At 43.3% G+C, this 16,889-nt stretch overlaps 1 protein-coding gene and 2 non-coding genes across 3 annotated transcripts; 1 reads left to right on the top strand and 2 right to left on the bottom strand.

The window, feature by feature from the left end:
- Positions 1-2,755: 2,755 nt before the first annotated feature.
- TRNAL-CAA lies at positions 2,756-2,838 on the bottom strand. The gene has a single exon. It is a non-coding gene; the product is annotated as a tRNA-Leu (tRNA).
- A 7,351-nt stretch (positions 2,839-10,189) lies between these two features.
- Positions 10,190-10,273, bottom strand: TRNAL-CAA. The gene has a single exon. It is a non-coding gene; the product is annotated as a tRNA-Leu (tRNA).
- A 413-nt stretch (positions 10,274-10,686) lies between these two features.
- On the top strand, positions 10,687-12,122 carry LOC124695681 (thiamine thiazole synthase 2, chloroplastic-like). The gene is made up of 2 exons (XM_047228509.1): positions 10,687-11,626; positions 11,731-12,122. The coding sequence occupies exons 1-2, from the start codon at positions 10,733-10,735 to the stop codon at positions 11,899-11,901; spliced, it is 1,065 nt and encodes a 354-aa protein (XP_047084465.1). The 5' UTR covers positions 10,687-10,732; the 3' UTR covers positions 11,902-12,122.
- Positions 12,123-16,889: the final 4,767 nt, after the last annotated feature.

The raw sequence follows: 16,889 nt of genomic DNA, 5'->3' as shown, positions 1-16,889 counted from the left end.
CATTTTTTTTAACGGCACAAGTTCTACTGTCAGAAGTACGATACTTCCAGGTTTAAGGGGCATGGCATGTAGGCACGGTCCACTGGTTATTAAGAGATTTGAGGTAGTGGCTTTCTCACTTCAGCATTATATCCGGTTGTTATTTTACGATGTAGTACTTGATTTTGGATATTGAAGCTTAGTATGTTGATTATTCTATGCCACTGTGATGAACCATAATGTATCTATGTTTGCCTTATAATGATAACCTGTATGCGCAGGATCCTAATGCTTATGATATCAATGAGAATAAGTATCTAGATTCTCTGCAGGATTATGGTTAACAATTTTAGGTATGTACAAGTACAATCTTCAGAATGTGGTTTTCAAGGTACTGTGGCTTTGGCGGGGGCGGCCAACGTTTGGAACTCCTTTGCCGCGATGAGCTACAAGTTCCATGCATGGCTGGCGCTTCGCAGACGATGCTGGACGGCTGACCGGCTCCTGCGCCGTGGGCTCCCCTCGCACACGCTATGCCCGCTATGCAGAGTTCATGATGAGACACTCGACCATCTCTCCTTGGACTGTCCCTTCGCCAAGGTGGTATGGGCTGATACCAACTCCGAACTACGCACCCCGCTCCCTTCCCCGGCTGCTCCGCTCTCGGACTGGTGGCCGGAGGCAGTCGAGCAGCGGCCCGTGGGCCAGCGTAAGACGGCGAACTCCCTGATCTCCCTCGTGATTCGGAGCCTCTGGCTTGAGCGCAACGCTCGCGTTTTCGACAAGATCGAAACCAGCCCTCAAGAGATTGTTCGCCGGATCAGAGATGAGTGTCATTTGTGGCTCTCTAGTCGTGGTTTAGGTAGACCCCAGGGGGAGGAGTAGTCGTTGTTTTGGGTGGGTGGTGAGGCCGGCTTCGTCTGTGGATGCCTGGCGCAAGAGTCTTCCCCTCTACTGGACGTTGTCCTTTCTCCTTCGAGCTTAATACAAAACACGCAGCGTGTACTCGAAAAAAATGATTATTTACTAGTACAGAATTTTGCTCTTTCATATAATATATGCATCACCGTTTATTTATGTGGCTTTAGGAACAATGTTTAAACTATAATCTCATTCCTCTTTCATGAACAATTCGAAATGTCATCTTCAGGTGGTAGTGAGCTTCGATTAGTCAAAGCTGCAACCGAGCAGGTAAACAGGTTACCCAAGCAAACCAATGAATATACTGTTCCCTTTGAAATTCTTCATCACCTTTGTATACTGTTTTCATTTGGATATATCAAGAAAACAATACCTTTTAGGTTCGTGCAAAATTAACCTATATTAACTTATACTGGATGTAGTTATGTATCATGTGAATGATCCATGTCACAAAAGAGATTTGTGGTTGACTGAATTTGTTATGAGATTGTCGCGAGAAGATCTAGAGAAACCTTCAAAACTATAAGATTATAAATGAGGAGATATGAATTGTATGAGCAGATGGTTCAACAGTGATGTACCCATTCTAAAGCTGAAGATAACATATTGCTGTTGCTTTATCTCCCGATCTGAAGGCTAAACGTGGTGTACATGACCATGGAACTGTTCCTGGTCAGACTATATACAACTCATTTCAGTACAGATTCTGATTTATTTCATCGCCTGGCCCACAAAGGAAACCTGGCTCTCATGATTTCTACAAAACTTGCACCTATGAACTATTTTTGTAGCAATCACGTTCCATTCTATGGTGATTTAAATTCTATGCAAAGATCCTTTTCAATCTGCAGGAGCATATACGTGGCTAATTATATCTGGACTAATCAAAGGTGTATTTTTTACTTCCCCGACACATGAAAGAGGGGATTTTAGTATGAAGACATATTTTTATTTATTGCCTATCTTGAAGGTTAACAATATAAATTCGAGAAAGCGGATGGTGAAGACACGGTGAGAATTCATCCATTTAGGGGTAGAACAAGGATGCAAGTGACTATGAAAGGCATGGAGCACGACTGCTCTCTGAAGTAGCAGGCCATGGAGGAGAAAAAAGGGGATGTCCCCCTGCGATCTTATCGACATGAATGGTGGAAGATATATCAATATTTGCAGAAGTTGGAGAAGACAGTGATATACCGTTACAGAAGAGTAAAGATACAACCCTTGTAATGCCCAATTAAATCATAACTAGTATTTAAATTAGGCTATGTAGCAACGCAGGGGCACTATGCTAGTCTCCATACATCTCACATGTTATCCCCAATTCCTAGCTATCTAGGTAGTGCTCGGGATTCAACAGATGCTCCATTATTAAAGGGAGGAGCTCAAGCAACATTAGGGTCAAAAGGGGGAGGATGGGATCACCTCATCAGCGATGATGGCGATGAGAGCGGAGTTGTTCGACGCGGCATTACCCCTCCCCGCCATTGCGGCTTCCTGCCAACAACAAAACAGATACAAGGAATCGATTAACAACAAACCAAAACGGGCCAAATTTGTTAAGCGATTCCCTGCAGAATAAGAGGGACGGACGCATAGGAATCGGATCGAACCTCGCAAGCGGAGATCACAGAATCAGCGCCAGAGATCCAGGCGGAAGAGGGGTGAAAGAATGAAGATCCGGTGACGCGGGAGAAAACTAGTGCGGCGGTGGAGAGGCGGATTCGGCGCAGGGGCCAGAGGAAAGCCAGATGAACGTGGAGTGGTGCTTGGCGACGACGGAGTACCGGTCGGGTACGAGGTCAAACGGGTGGTCTGCCAACGAACCTAAATTTAGTTTAGAAAGAAAAAGATTTGTCAGAAGTGGGGTTCGAACCCACGCCCTCTTACGAGGACCAGATCTTGAATCTGGCGCCTTGACCACTCGGCCATCCTGACAGTTTACTATTACAGTTAATTAATTTAATATTTAAATATTTTACGTAATATGCGTTATATTTTTTTTACGCTAGCAAAATACCCGTGTGTCGCAAACATAGGCATAAGATACATAAAAATAACAAACCCCTATTCCGTAGAACTTCACTTGTGTTTTCCTATGTCCATCGATCTTATCTATGGTGACTGGTGAGCTGGAAGTGGGATATTTTTCTCGACGAAAAATCATCATAATATCATTCGAAACAATCGAAAGAGGGTCCAAAAGTTCATGTCGATCCAACGAGTGTACATTATGAGAATTGGATCACACGGGTAGACATGATTAAAAAAAAATGCTGCATTCGGGACATTCCAAACTGACAAGAAAACTGCAGCTACTCCCACAGCAATCATACTTCTATCTTTGCTAGGAGTAGTACATTCCACCACCCCCATATATACTTGGCCATCTTATATTTGAAAAATAATATGTAAAGTCACATGTTCATCACGGAAACAACATTGGTATCTTTACATTTCGAACCTCTTTTAATTAACACATCTTTTCTCAAAATGTTCTTATAAAAAGCTAACCATAAGAAGTCTTTAATCTTAAGTGGGATCCTTACCAATTTGACATTTCTATGTGGCCACTTCACTGCAAGATACATATAGCGTAGAGTAAAATTGCCATATTTGGTTATTAACCATCCACACTTATCTTCGTGATTACTTAAACTAACACCAGAACATAAATCTCGCAACTTCCGCCACATTGCTCTTTCCCCCACAAGGTTCTAATAACACCTTATCCTTTCTCAAGTACATAATTGTCTAAAATAACGGTAGTAAAAGTCAAGCAATGCAATCGACTGAATTGCACACACAAAGTCATATCTCCTTTCAGTTTTTACCACACAATCTACTACGATACAAGGGCACCCACAGTTACCTAAAAGGTATTTTCCTAATGTACAATTGAAAATAGAAGAGTATTCTTGAACTTCTTTTTAGCTCTCCCAAAACAAAACAAAACAAAACATATTCATGAAAGTTAATTTATAACCCTAAAAGCTGCTAAAAAATACAAAGAATAGCTTTCAAATCCCAAGCACTGTGTATACTATCCTGAAACATGAACATATTGGACCATGCTAACTCCTCCTACAAGATCTACCAAACCTTCCATCAACTTGAATCCTGACATAGTATTACAAGCGAGGTTTTTGAACTTGAATCCTGCATGCATAGTATTACGGTGAGGACCTGAAGTGGTCTTCGAACGACCTAAATTTAAAAAATAAATATAGTTTGTCAGAAGTGGGGTTTGAACTAGTATTATGGTCACGGGCGGAGCCAGCAGTGGGTCGAGCCAAGTCGGCCGACCCAGCTCAATAATTGGCAAAAAAAAAATTACGTACACCCAATCGCTCGCATCCATCTCCAATTCCCCATCCGCCCAGTCTCTCGCATCACGAGTCGCGCATCTCCCCGAGTCCGCGCCCAATCCACCGCCCAGGCGCAGCCAGGCCGCCGGCAGCAGATCCCGGCGCGGCGGTGACCCGCGCGCGCGCCACCTCTCCGTCTCGCCGGTCGCCCCGGCGTCTGGTCAACTCGCTGTGGCTCCATCCCTCCGCACGCCTCGCTCTGCTCCGCCTCCATCTCCAATTCCCCATGGACGCCGAAGAGGAATCACGCAAAAGAGCACGCATAGAGGTTGATTTTTCCCCTTTATATTGAGTTTTGCTGTCTATGTGTCTACTAATTAGCAGTATGCTCACATTTTATTTTCGTTTTCAATGTTGTAGACAAATATTCCTGAAATCTTTGATCTAGAAAATGTTGTTGGGGATCCTGGACTTCGTAGACCAATTGAGGAATTTGGTACCCCTGAAATCAGAGATAAAATGAGATGAGCATATTTATCGAGAGGCCGCAATCGTTTAATTGGTCATAATTTTCCCAAAGGTCCCGATAGGCGGTCATTTTTAGATGCATGGTATGCTAAGTATGATTGGTTAGAGTACAGTGTTGAGAAAAAGGCTGTATTTTGTTTTCACTGTTTTCTTTTCAAATCTTCAAGCAATAGTAACCACTTTGGATATGATGTTTTCACAAAGACGGGGTTTTCAAATTGGAAGAAAGCCTCAGAAATCTTCAAGACTCATATAGGTGGACCAAGTAGCATTCACAACAATGCAAGAAATAGTTGTGAAGATTTTAGAAATAAGAAGCAAAGTGTGGCATATGCTATTGTTTCTCATGAAGAACAATCACATATTAAATATGAGATTCGTTTGAGGGCTGTTTTGGGTGTTGTCAGATTTCTACTTGAACAAGGTCTAGCTTTCCGTGGGCACGACGAGTCTAGCACTTCATTGAACAAGGGCAATTTCCGTGAGTTGTTGGATTGGTATGGTGCAAGATGCAAGGATGTAGCCGATGTGATTAATGAGAATGCTCCTGGCAATTGTCAATTGACATCTTCTGATACGTTTACATTCCTACAACAACCGTAGAGGTCATCTTCCTCGGGGCTTTAGTCTTCCAAGCTTAGATGCAACTTAATGGTATGATACTATCTTATCAAAATGTAGCTCTATTTTGTTGTTCTTCTTCTTTATAGGCATTTTGTTGTTGTACTTGATGAAACTAGTAAGCTTGCACGTGCACCGCACGTCTCCATTTTTGATACAAAAATTTCTTTGAAAATATTTGTTCAAATTTAAAACACATTGTACGCTAATCTATACATGTGTCTGTGTGTATAACTAATCAACACCAGAAATAAAAATGTTTCAGTGACAATTGCTCAAGTTGGAATGGAAACACAATCTAGAAGCTGAAATGTAGTCATGTTCTCAGCTCAGGTTTAATACAAATATTGTTCAAAAATAAAACTACTGCAATTTGTAGTTAAGGTAGTGGATATCGGCGACCATGTGAAGCCCCCTGATGAGCTGGATGTCCTCCATCCCTGTAGTGACATTCATGGCATGAGGGAACATAAATGCACATTTATTCGTCCTGAAAACACCCAAAAAATCAAAGGACATAGTATTAATATGTATCCTTCATGAAAATTGAAATGTAAGTATCAAGTTCTTCATGTCAATGGACAGTTAATAGCATATCGAATTATCGACAGCTCGTGAATCTGTTGGTACAGACCACTAAATTATAGTTAACTTAAACTCCGCAATGCAATGTAAAATAATGAAAGGGTACCGCTAGGAATCGGATGCCGATATCCTTCTTCCGATCGGACCAACTTCCAACCGTACGATGTGAAGCAATCTGGCTGCAAGATTTTGAACGAACCCCCGCACTATTCCTTCCGTTATTCAAGCGTCCGGTTGCATGCTTCCATATTCTATGGATTGCTTCCTAGTACTACTCACGTACGTATGTCATGCCATATCTAACGCTAATTAATCGGGATTCTAATTAAGCACTACCCCTGATTTGAGTTCTGGCCCGATTCTCAGGAAACTACTCTAGCTAATTTCGCGCTTGTTTCCTTTGTTATCAGAGTCGGCTTCAACTGCAAATGAAATATGCTTTGACCCAAAAAAGAAATCTCATAAATTTATTTATTTACATCAGTGGAAGAAACGAAGCACGTACTCCCTCCGTCCTAGAGTGTAAGTCATATTCCCAAAAACTATTTGTCCCATAACTCCCATCTCTAAGGCATAATTTTATTTAATGAGGGAGAGAAAGGGGTTGCATGCACCAATGAGGAAGAGAAAGAGAATGCATGCACCAATGAGAGAGAGAAATGGGCTGCATGCACCAATGAGAGAGAGAAAATGAGACCCAATCAACTAGTACCTTGGGCTAAGATATTCAAAAATTGTGACTTACAAACTAGGACGGAGGGAGTATATGTGTGATAGAACAGATTGTATTTAATTTTGAAGCAACACATGTTATACAGAAGCTATTATCTTGTGGTAAAAAAATTAGAAGCATAATTTTATGGTGGTTGAATCATGATCAAAGTACTACTGAAGCATTCAGCTGACTTGTAGGAAGCAAATCATGCTTCCGATTTGTTTGCGTCAATCATGCTTCCCAAATGATTTAACAGTTGTTCTCTGTGAGACCCATTGTATTACATGAAAGCTTCCAAGCTGAACTAATTTTCTATATTTTGAAGACATTTCTTCTATGCCAAACTTTTTTTTTGTTCCAGAAGCATCATAACATTGGTTCCATCAAACACAAAATTCCTTTGAACACAATGTATTTTGCTTCCATAAAAATAATAAATAATTCAAATTACATTTGCTTCAAACGAATTGGAATTGGGGCTTTGCTAATAAATAAGGAATAACATGCTCCCTGCAAATCGACAATTTGCTCCCATGAAGAGTAGTCACAAAACGTTTCCAATGACTGCAACATGCTTCCTATTTTCTTCCATACGACCTAGGCAATGCGGCAATGCCGCTGCCTGCGATGCATCTTCTCAGGATCACAAATGCTTCCATTTATTGCGGTACATGTTTCCTACTATTTTGGTTCTGTATGAACTGGAAGATGCATAGATGTTGCCGCCCCTTATATAGCTTCTCAAGCAATGTGGCCATGTTGTTTGCTTCGATGCACCTCCACAAACCATGCGACATGGACGATGCAGCCATGTTGTTGTCCCCAACATAGCTCCTCAAGTCCCACACTCTCCGAAACATACTATCTTCATGTCGGTGACATGCTAGGATAGCAGGACGCGATTATGATCATGGAGCAACACACCAATCTTCATCCAACACTGTTACTAGTGCTACAAACCATCCACCGTCGCAGACTCGTTTGTCTATCACCATGACTCGCCGTCATGCTAGTGCTGCCTCATCCTTCCCCGCTGACTAGCATGTCAGCAGACCTCAATCAAGGCGCCAAAAAACTACTCTTCAGCATATACAATCTGGATCATCATCCGTCATGATTTTGGAGATGTGCTGCAAAAAAATATAGCGAGCAAAACTTCACAATGGAGGACACATATGGATATCAATTGGGAAGCTAGGACACACAGAAGCATCACATTTCTTGAGAAGGAGCATACCAAAATCTGTGTTGAAGCAGACAAATTTGGAAAGTATAATATAATAATGTTTTTTTGCAGATAGCACATTAATAATAAACAGGAAGCATGGACATGGGAAGTATCAAATTTCTTGATAAGCAGCATAAAAATTTCTATGTTGAAGCAGACTAATTTGGAAAATATAAGATTCAGAAACAAGATCTGCACGAAGCATAAACATACCGTGCCATGGAAGCAGTAAAATTAGCTTGCATCGACAACATGATTACAATGTTAGTAAACAGAGATATAAGAACCTAATGGATGTATGATATGATCACATATCTGTTATATAGATCGGATGGTAATTTATACATAAAGAAACACAATGATTTAATGTTCAGAAAATGTAGAAAATAAGCACACATTTGAACCTAAGGTCAGCTGCTATTACCTTATACTCAAATCGTGTAGTCGTTGAAGGGATCGACACCCCTTGGGTGGTGGAAGCAGCCTTGACGGCCTAGCTGAGCTGACTCCCACATCTACAACGCCAGTCGCCGGACGATCATGCATCGCCGACGTCTTTCCGCAGTGGAGAGTCAGACTCAGACGTGCTGGTGCAAGAGTCGGAACAGGAGGAGACGGATCGGAGGTGTCATCCTGGTCGGCCCGGCTATGCCTCCTCTTATCCTAGACCGCCGGCGGCTGTCGGCCAGGCAAACCCCGTCGAGATCTGGGTCGTGCGTGCCTGCTGCCGTAGCCTCGTACAGCTCCAGTGAGATCGAGACGCATACATTGGCCGGGGTGGGAGGTTTCTGGCGGTGGGGAGGGGGCTGGTGGCAAGGTGGAGATTGCAGATGCGGCGGCGGCGGCGGAGGCGCAGTCTGCGCAATTTCGGGATCAATGCTGGGAAGAGCCATGGCAATATTTGGGGAAGGAGGTGTGGAAGGTGCGTTATCATCGGGTAATTTTCTTTTCTTTTTGTAGGGAAGCCTTGATGCATGATGGCCATACGATGGAATTTGGAATCAGCGGCGTCCGATCGGTCCGATTTTCTGCTTTCCATCGGACTGCGATACATAGTGTTTACCATAATGAAAATACAGTTCAGGATTCAGGTATTTTTTCCTTATACTTTTACAATTGAAATGAATTACAGATATCTTTGTTTTTTTCCAAACACTTACCAGATCTTCTGGTTAAATTATATTTATGATGACAATTAACCTGAAGAACCAAATATCCATTGCAAATCGACATCAAACTGTGAGAAGCTTGTAAATGCGTTCAAATAAAACATCATTATTACTTTTTGGGATATTTGTACTACGGTTGATAATTATTAATAGATCGGTGGAATTTTCGCAAAAAAAACATTCTGCAAGATCCATCATAAGCAATCTAATTCATATCGTCTATCAAAAAGAAACAGAAGGTCAGAACAGAAAAAGGAACAAGCCAAGTCAAGCTGGGCTGAACCTTTGAAAATCTCACGTCATAACAAGGTAAATAATAACAACACTCACGTTTAAGGCTAATCTCGTCCACTGCCGGAACCAGACACATGAGCTCTGAATTCAGAACACGCAAAAACAAGGTGGTGTGGTAGTTCTCTGAGACGGCCACACAAACGATACTGCAGTAGGAAAGCGAGTACCTTGGTTGAAGTGATGATGAATCCGGGCGTGCCCATTAGCGGCTGTTAGTATTTGAGGGTCTTCGTCGCCGCCGGATCAGGAAAAAGACAGTAGCAGCAGTAGGGGAACAGGGTGCGCTGCATGATTAGTTGATTACCGGCAACCGTGAGGATTCGTGGCGGCCTCAGCGCTGAAACACATAGGTGGTCCGACGCGGTAGCGGCGGCGAGCGAGGACGGGGCAGCAGTGGAGCATGCGTTTGATCGTGAAGATGGCAGAGCCTAGGCGGTCCAACGGAGTGGGAAGCGCATTCCTGCGCAGCGAGGAAGCACCAGGACATTCATGGTGGAGGTTGGAGCAAAATATGGAGTGCAATCACTACTTCCCTGATATTTAGGATGCGTTCGGGTTACAAGTGTATCAGGTTAATTTAGGAAGCGGGGTTGGGGAAGTGGTCCGCGAAATCAGGTGGAGGGGTGGGGAGAACGGGACGTTCCTGTTCATTAGATGAGTGTGGATGAACGGCTGAGATTTTATTTTCCAACCCAACTTCGTGCCTTTATAAGTAGTAGAGATAAGTAGTAGAGATATGTAAATTGAATCTGTTTGGACCTCTTTTGTTGAATACATTTTCTCTTTTTTATCAAAAAAAAGTTTTAGAGCATAGTTTCGACCCTAAAAAGTAAAAATGGTTTGTCAGAAGTGGGGTTTGAACCCACGCCCTCGTAAGAGGACCAGAACTTGAGTCTGGCGCCTTAGACCACTCGGCCATCCTGACATTATGTTAGGATTAATTAAATCTCGTTATAAGTACTATCAGTAACACGTTATACTCCGTATATTTCTGCACACAGACAGGTGACGCAACAAGTGCCGCGGGACCCCCACTTGTGTTTCTCTCTGTCAGTCGATCTTATTTCCGGTGAGCTGAAATTGGGATGATCTCACTGGGATCACACATTATCTTGGGGGTTTTTCTCGACCAAAACCCAGAAAATATCACCCGACTAATGCTTACCAGAACATCGCGAGCTCGTTTGCATGGAACAATTGACAGAGGATCCGAAAGGCTTCCCAAAAAATATCCAGAATGAGTCCAAAGGCTGACATCCTGAGATCTGGCCGCACGTACACACAATCTCCAGATATTTGCCCCCTCATCCCCTTCTTGTACCCTGCCACTGCGCCTTATCCTCGCCACGCTCTCACTCCACTCATCTCCTCAACCCACACCTGCATGCACATGGCAGCCATGGCCACCACCGCCTCCAGCCTCCTCCTCAAGACGTCCTTCGCCGGCGCTCACCTCCCGTCGGCCATCCGCGCCCCGTCCTGCGTCGCCACCCCGCGCGCCGGCACCATCTGCAACTCCATCTCCTCCTCCACCCCTCCCTACGACCTCAACGCCTTCAAGTTCAGCCCCATCAAGGAGTCCATCGTCTCCCGCGAGATGACCCGCCGCTACATGACCGACATGATCACCTACGCCGACACCGACGTGGTCATCGTCGGCGCCGGCTCCGCGGGGCTGTCCTGCGCCTACGAGCTCTCCAAGGACCCCTCCATCAGCATCGCCATCATCGAGCAGTCCGTCTCCCCCGGCGGCGGCGCCTGGCTCGGCGGCCAGCTCTTCTCCGCCATGGTCGTGCGCAAGCCGGCGCACCTCTTCCTCGACGAGCTCGACATCGAGTACGACGAGACCGAGGACTACGTCGTCATCAAGCACGCCGCGCTCTTCACCTCCACCGTCATGAGCCGCCTCCTCGCGCGCCCCAACGTCAAGCTCTTCAACGCCGTCGCCGTCGAGGACCTCATCGTCAAGGACAGCCGCGTCGCCGGCGTCGTCACCAACTGGGCGCTCGTCTCCATGAACCACGACACGCAGTCCTGCATGGACCCCAACGTCATGGAGGCCAAGGTCGTGGTCAGCTCATGCGGCCACGACGGGCCCTTCGGCGCTACCGGAGTCAAGCGGCTCCAGGACATCGGGATGATCGAGACGGTGCCCGGGATGAAGGCGCTTGACATGAACACCGCCGAGGACGCGATCGTGCGCCTCACCCGCGAGGTCGTCCCCGGCATGATCGTCACCGGCATGGAGGTCGCCGAGATCGACGGCGCCCCCAGAATGGTACGAAATTTTGCATCTTCTACACGGGTTCTTTATCTGAGGAATCTCTCACAAGCTTTCGACTAATTAAGGATTTTTTTTGTCCTGTCCTGTGGTGGTTACAGGGCCCAACCTTCGGCGCCATGATGATCTCCGGCCAGAAGGCGGCGCACCTGGCGCTCAAGGCGCTCGGCCGGCCGAACGCCATCGACGGGACGATCAAGAACGCGACCCCGGCGCTGCACCCAGAGATGATCCTGGCGGCGATTGACAACGGCGACATCGTGGACGCCTAATTAAACGACGGAGGCTTACTCTTTGTTTGAGGAATAAAATGGTTTGAGGAAACAGAGGATACTTTGGGACGACAAGACGTGGACTTCCTTTGTGATTCGTCTACTCGTGTTTGATTCCCCTCTTTGTCTTTAGTTTCTTGATGTTAGCGTCGTGTTCATAGCACTGCGGCGATCTGGAACAAGAGGAGGGTCATGGAATATTTAAAAAAATGGTTGAATTCCATGGTGGTGTCTGCTGTGTGGGCGATTTGGCAAAGATACAAGTACTCAAATTGGAACTCAATATTAATTACTCAAAGATTAAGAAGGGCTTGGAATTGAGGTGCTGGAAATGAAAAATAAGTGCTTGCTTAGCAAATGGCTGTTCAAGTTATTAACTGAGGAGGGGATTTAGCAAGAACTTTTACATAACAAATATATTAAAGATAAGATGCTAGCACTTGTTCGGATTAAACCTACGGACTCACCGTTTTGGAAAGGACTTATGCATGTGAAAGATGAGTTTCTAAAACGTGGTTCCTTTCGGGTAGGATCTGAGAGGCTAGTGCGGTTTTGGGAGGATGTTTGGCTTGGAGAATGAGCTCTGGCTCATCAATACCCATCATTATATAACATTTTTATGCATAAGAATGTATCGGTCCATTCGGTATTATCATCAAGACCACTGATTGTTCTAAATAGGATGAATGGATGCATCCCTGTAACCGGTTAATACTGGTTCAGCTAAATGATGAACCGGACATATTTCTTTGGAAATTAACAAAATCTGGATTTTTTTACCGTGAAGACTATGTATGAAGATTTAATGAACTACCATGAGCACCTCCCCACCAAATATTTGTGGAAACTAAAAGTACGCTTGAAGATAAAAATCTTCATGTGGTTCTTACGTCAGAAGGTCTTGCTTACTAGGGAAAATCTGATAAAAAGAAAATGGAAGGGAAGCAAGAAATGTTGTTTTTGTGATGCAGAGGAGTCCATAGAACATTTATTTCTTTCATGTCCCTTGTCAAAATTGTTTGGCGCATTGTTTTCACCACTTATAATATTCCTCCGCCTAACAATATTAAAAAATATGTTTCGAAACTGGTTGAATGGTATTGACAAAGACACTAAAGCTAGAATACGCATTGGGGTGTCGGTTTTATGTTGGGCGATTTGGAGAAGTCGAAATAATATTTTTTTTAACAATGCAAACAATTCTATTTTTTTTTTGCAGGTTATCCATATGGCTACACAATGGATCTAAGATTGGTCCATATTGCTCTTGGTGGATCAGCGGGATCATATGCTTACTGGGTGCAACCGTATGCTCACGGTTACTTGGAATTTTTACAACCAGGATATCTGGCGGCTTTCTAGGCGATTGACAGATGCTTAGCCTGTCTGTTTCCATCCTTTTCTCTTTTGGCGGCTGTGCCAATGCTTTGAGTTTGCTGGTGATGTAAACTTGATATCGTATACTTGAATATTTTTGAAATAAAAGGACCGTGTACATCTCTGGATGCAGAAGCCGGGGTTCACCCCCATTTTGAAAAAAATAAGTGAAATAAAAACTCAAAATCAATGAATCTAACCAGTAATATAATCGAACTTAGATACTAAAAAATTGAGCTGAGTTTTCACGTGCAAATCAACTCATTAAACTCATATATTTGTGCAAAGTTTCTTATAAGTGAGGTTTATGTAAGGAAGTGTAAATATGTATTGTTTGGTTGTGCTGCCATATAATTGGTATATTTCCTCACATTTGTGACTTGTCCAATATATTGAATTGTTCATGCTAACTAACAATCTTAACTAGCCAACTCTTTTACCGAGTCAATCCATGTCAGGGCTTTGAACTTGTTAAGCTAACAAGCTGAGTCGAGTTGGCCGGCTAAATTTAAAAATTTAACAAGACGATAGGAGTTGTGACGAGATGACTCAATATCCACTCATAGCCGTTATTTTCATAATGTATATGATTTCTTTCTTCTAGCTTCCTAATTAAGGAGTTCTGAAACGATTGGATTTTTTCCCATCAAATTTTTTTTCGCAAGGTGATAGCGAGAAAAAGAAATACTTACTAGCTGAATGGAAGGTAGTTTGCCCCCCTAAAGATCCAGGAGGAAGTGGTATTCATGATCGGCCACACATAGAGCTCTCATAGGTAAGCGGTATTTAAGTTGCTTACCGAAAATAGGGTGTAACAAACTCTCCTAAAAAAGGGAGTACATAGGCTGACGTGTATTGTCTCAAGTTTATTGAAAACCTGGGCACTCACATTTATGGGTTGTCCTAATGGTACTTCTTCCCATATGGTTCCTTCCTAATTAAGGATGTCTCGGAGATAAGGTTATGCGAGGATAAGTGGTTGGGTAATACTACACTCCGAGAACAATAATCAACTATGTATGATATTTTGTGTCACAAAGGCGATACAACTGCTAAGTTGTTGGAGTCCACTACATGTGACATTCCGAAAATAAAAGTTTGTCTAAATAGGTATAAATACTAATTAAACAACAATAATAATTAACACAACCAAAACTATCCATACTCGCACATAAGCATATAAATAAAAATTTAGAAAATACGGTGTGATCAAAGGATAAACACATGCATAAAATAGCTCAAGGATACCCAGAAAAGTAAAGTATAAATGTAGTTCATAAGAGCTAGTTTCAGATCCACCCAAAGGATTCGAAACATAATAGCGCACATGGGTCTCTAGGATTGTGAGGAATCTAGTAACGGTATATGACATACTCACCATGAATGGTTAACGGTGTTCCATGATGATGCTAGAGTCGATGATTAACATGGTGGTCGAGTGGACGATTAGATCTTTTTTGCGGGAGGATAGAAATGTATATGTCCTCATGGAGTCTAGGAAGATGAGATAACACAGTTTACGACAGGAGAAATCTCTAGCATGCTCTAACAATAAAATCGAGCAACGTGTAGGATAAAATCAACCTTATGGCGCCATCCTATGTATTTAGAAAGATAAGCCCCATGCTTTCTAACAGAAAATTGAAAATTGCAGGAATTGTGATGATTTTTTTTGCAATTTACTCTTTCTAACATACTACATCCTTATTAAGCCGTGTATTCAGTATTATCCCTCTTTATTCCTTTTATTTGCAATTGCCTTCACCACTTATGGCTGAACGGACAAACTGTCTCTAATCTAAATTAATTATCACATGAACTAGAGTGATTTTAGGCAACAATTTGCCTAAATCTACACTAATTAATTGGATTTGAGGGAGTACTACCATTTTCCTAAATTAATCTGAATAATTTGCCTAAATCTATGATTAAATTTTTTGGGGCGTAGGAGAGAAATGTGTATGTGCTCATGGATTCTAGGGAGATGAGGACGGTACATGGAAAGCAATCAGAACAAGATCACATGCACATATTTGCCACAATTCAAATGAATGATTGATCTTTAGCGGGTTAGGCTAGCTTGGTTGGCGTGGTTGTCCTGCACAACTTCGTCAACAAACTTGCCCAGCACGCCATAATCACCAGAATTCAGATAAATATGGAAAGCGATCGGTGATAGTTGGTGGTGCATCGCTACCTTCTCATACTCGTATTATCTGGCAAATTTATCTTACCAACGCCTCTCGCTACTTTCATTGGTTTCTTGCCTCACCCCTTATCCCCGCCAGGCCGCCACCATCGCACCCTCTCCGGCCATTCATCGGCTGCCACCGCTCTTTCCAGACCAGCTCTCTCTCCTCTCACATTCACTCGACACCGAGTCCGACTGCGACGTCTTTGCCGAGCGCACCGGGTGAACCTCTCGCCTCTCATCTCAAGGTCCAATAGCACTTGTGCTGCCCTAGGTCCACGGAAGTGATCTTACTCCTCCTACAGGTCCGAGAAACATTCACGAGAAGAGAGGCCCGTGTGCTACCCTAGCGAATATGAGGTACCGATTATGGCGAACCATAGGTCGTTGAAGAGGCCACGGCCTCAGGTGGCGACTGCTACGACACAAAGATTACTCGCCTTGATGGTGGCGGCGCTCAACGGCTCAAGTACGTCAGCAGCTCCGTGCGTCCTCCATGGTCTGTTCAACCACGCCAGGATGGAGAATTTGAAGATCTCAATGATTTGCTCGTATCTCTACCATGTACTATTTGTTACTATAAATATATGTGGTATTGATTGTAAAAAAAAAGAATTATCATGTGTGTTATGGTTACATGTACGGCAAAAAATAATTTGAGAAAACCGTAGCAACGCACGAGCATTCAACTAGTAAAAAATAACATTCCAGATCCCATTGCATTTGCCCATCACTTAGAAAGTGGAATAGCCACACACACACACCCTATGTGTGTATGTAGGAGGCCTATTAAGAAAAATAGTGTCTATATAGATCTAAATTTAGATAAATCTGCGACAACCTATCTAGAACAAAGAGAGTACTAGAAATTAATAACTATTTTTGATAACTAATATTATACTCTAAAAAAAACCACATTTCATACTCTCGAAAAAAAAATCCCACAGGTTACTAAAGTAACTCTTTTTTTTTGCGAAACACAGTACAATCAAAGACGCTCATACATACGCGCACACACTCATCCCTATGAACGCACACACGCACACCCTACCCCTATGAGCACCTCCAAGAGACTGCGTTGAAGAACTGATCTGGCAGGTCTTGAGATTGACGAAGTCACCACAGACGCCTCGCTGTCGACGGGAACGTCGCCTCCCACTGAAGAATATTCCGCCTTTATGAGACACCAAAGTGTCAAATCTGGGATTTGAACTCTGGTGGACTGGGGGTGCCACTGCCCTCCTAACCATCCAACCACAGGTTGGTTCTCATTACTAAAGTAACTCTTGATGGAAAGTTTGTCTTAATTAAACTTAAATACTACCCCTGCGGGTGGAGAATCTAAAAAGCAAAAAAAATAAAAAAAATCCAAGTAGTAACGTCTGCTCCTGAATGAATCCTAGATTTCTGCCCAATCCCA

Source organism: Lolium rigidum, chromosome 1, assembly GCF_022539505.1.
Source record: "Lolium rigidum isolate FL_2022 chromosome 1, APGP_CSIRO_Lrig_0.1, whole genome shotgun sequence".
Classification (NCBI taxonomy): Eukaryota; Viridiplantae; Streptophyta; class Magnoliopsida; order Poales; family Poaceae; genus Lolium; species Lolium rigidum.
Note: the sequence above shows the minus strand (reverse complement) of the source record. Positions and strands in the feature narration are given on the sequence as shown.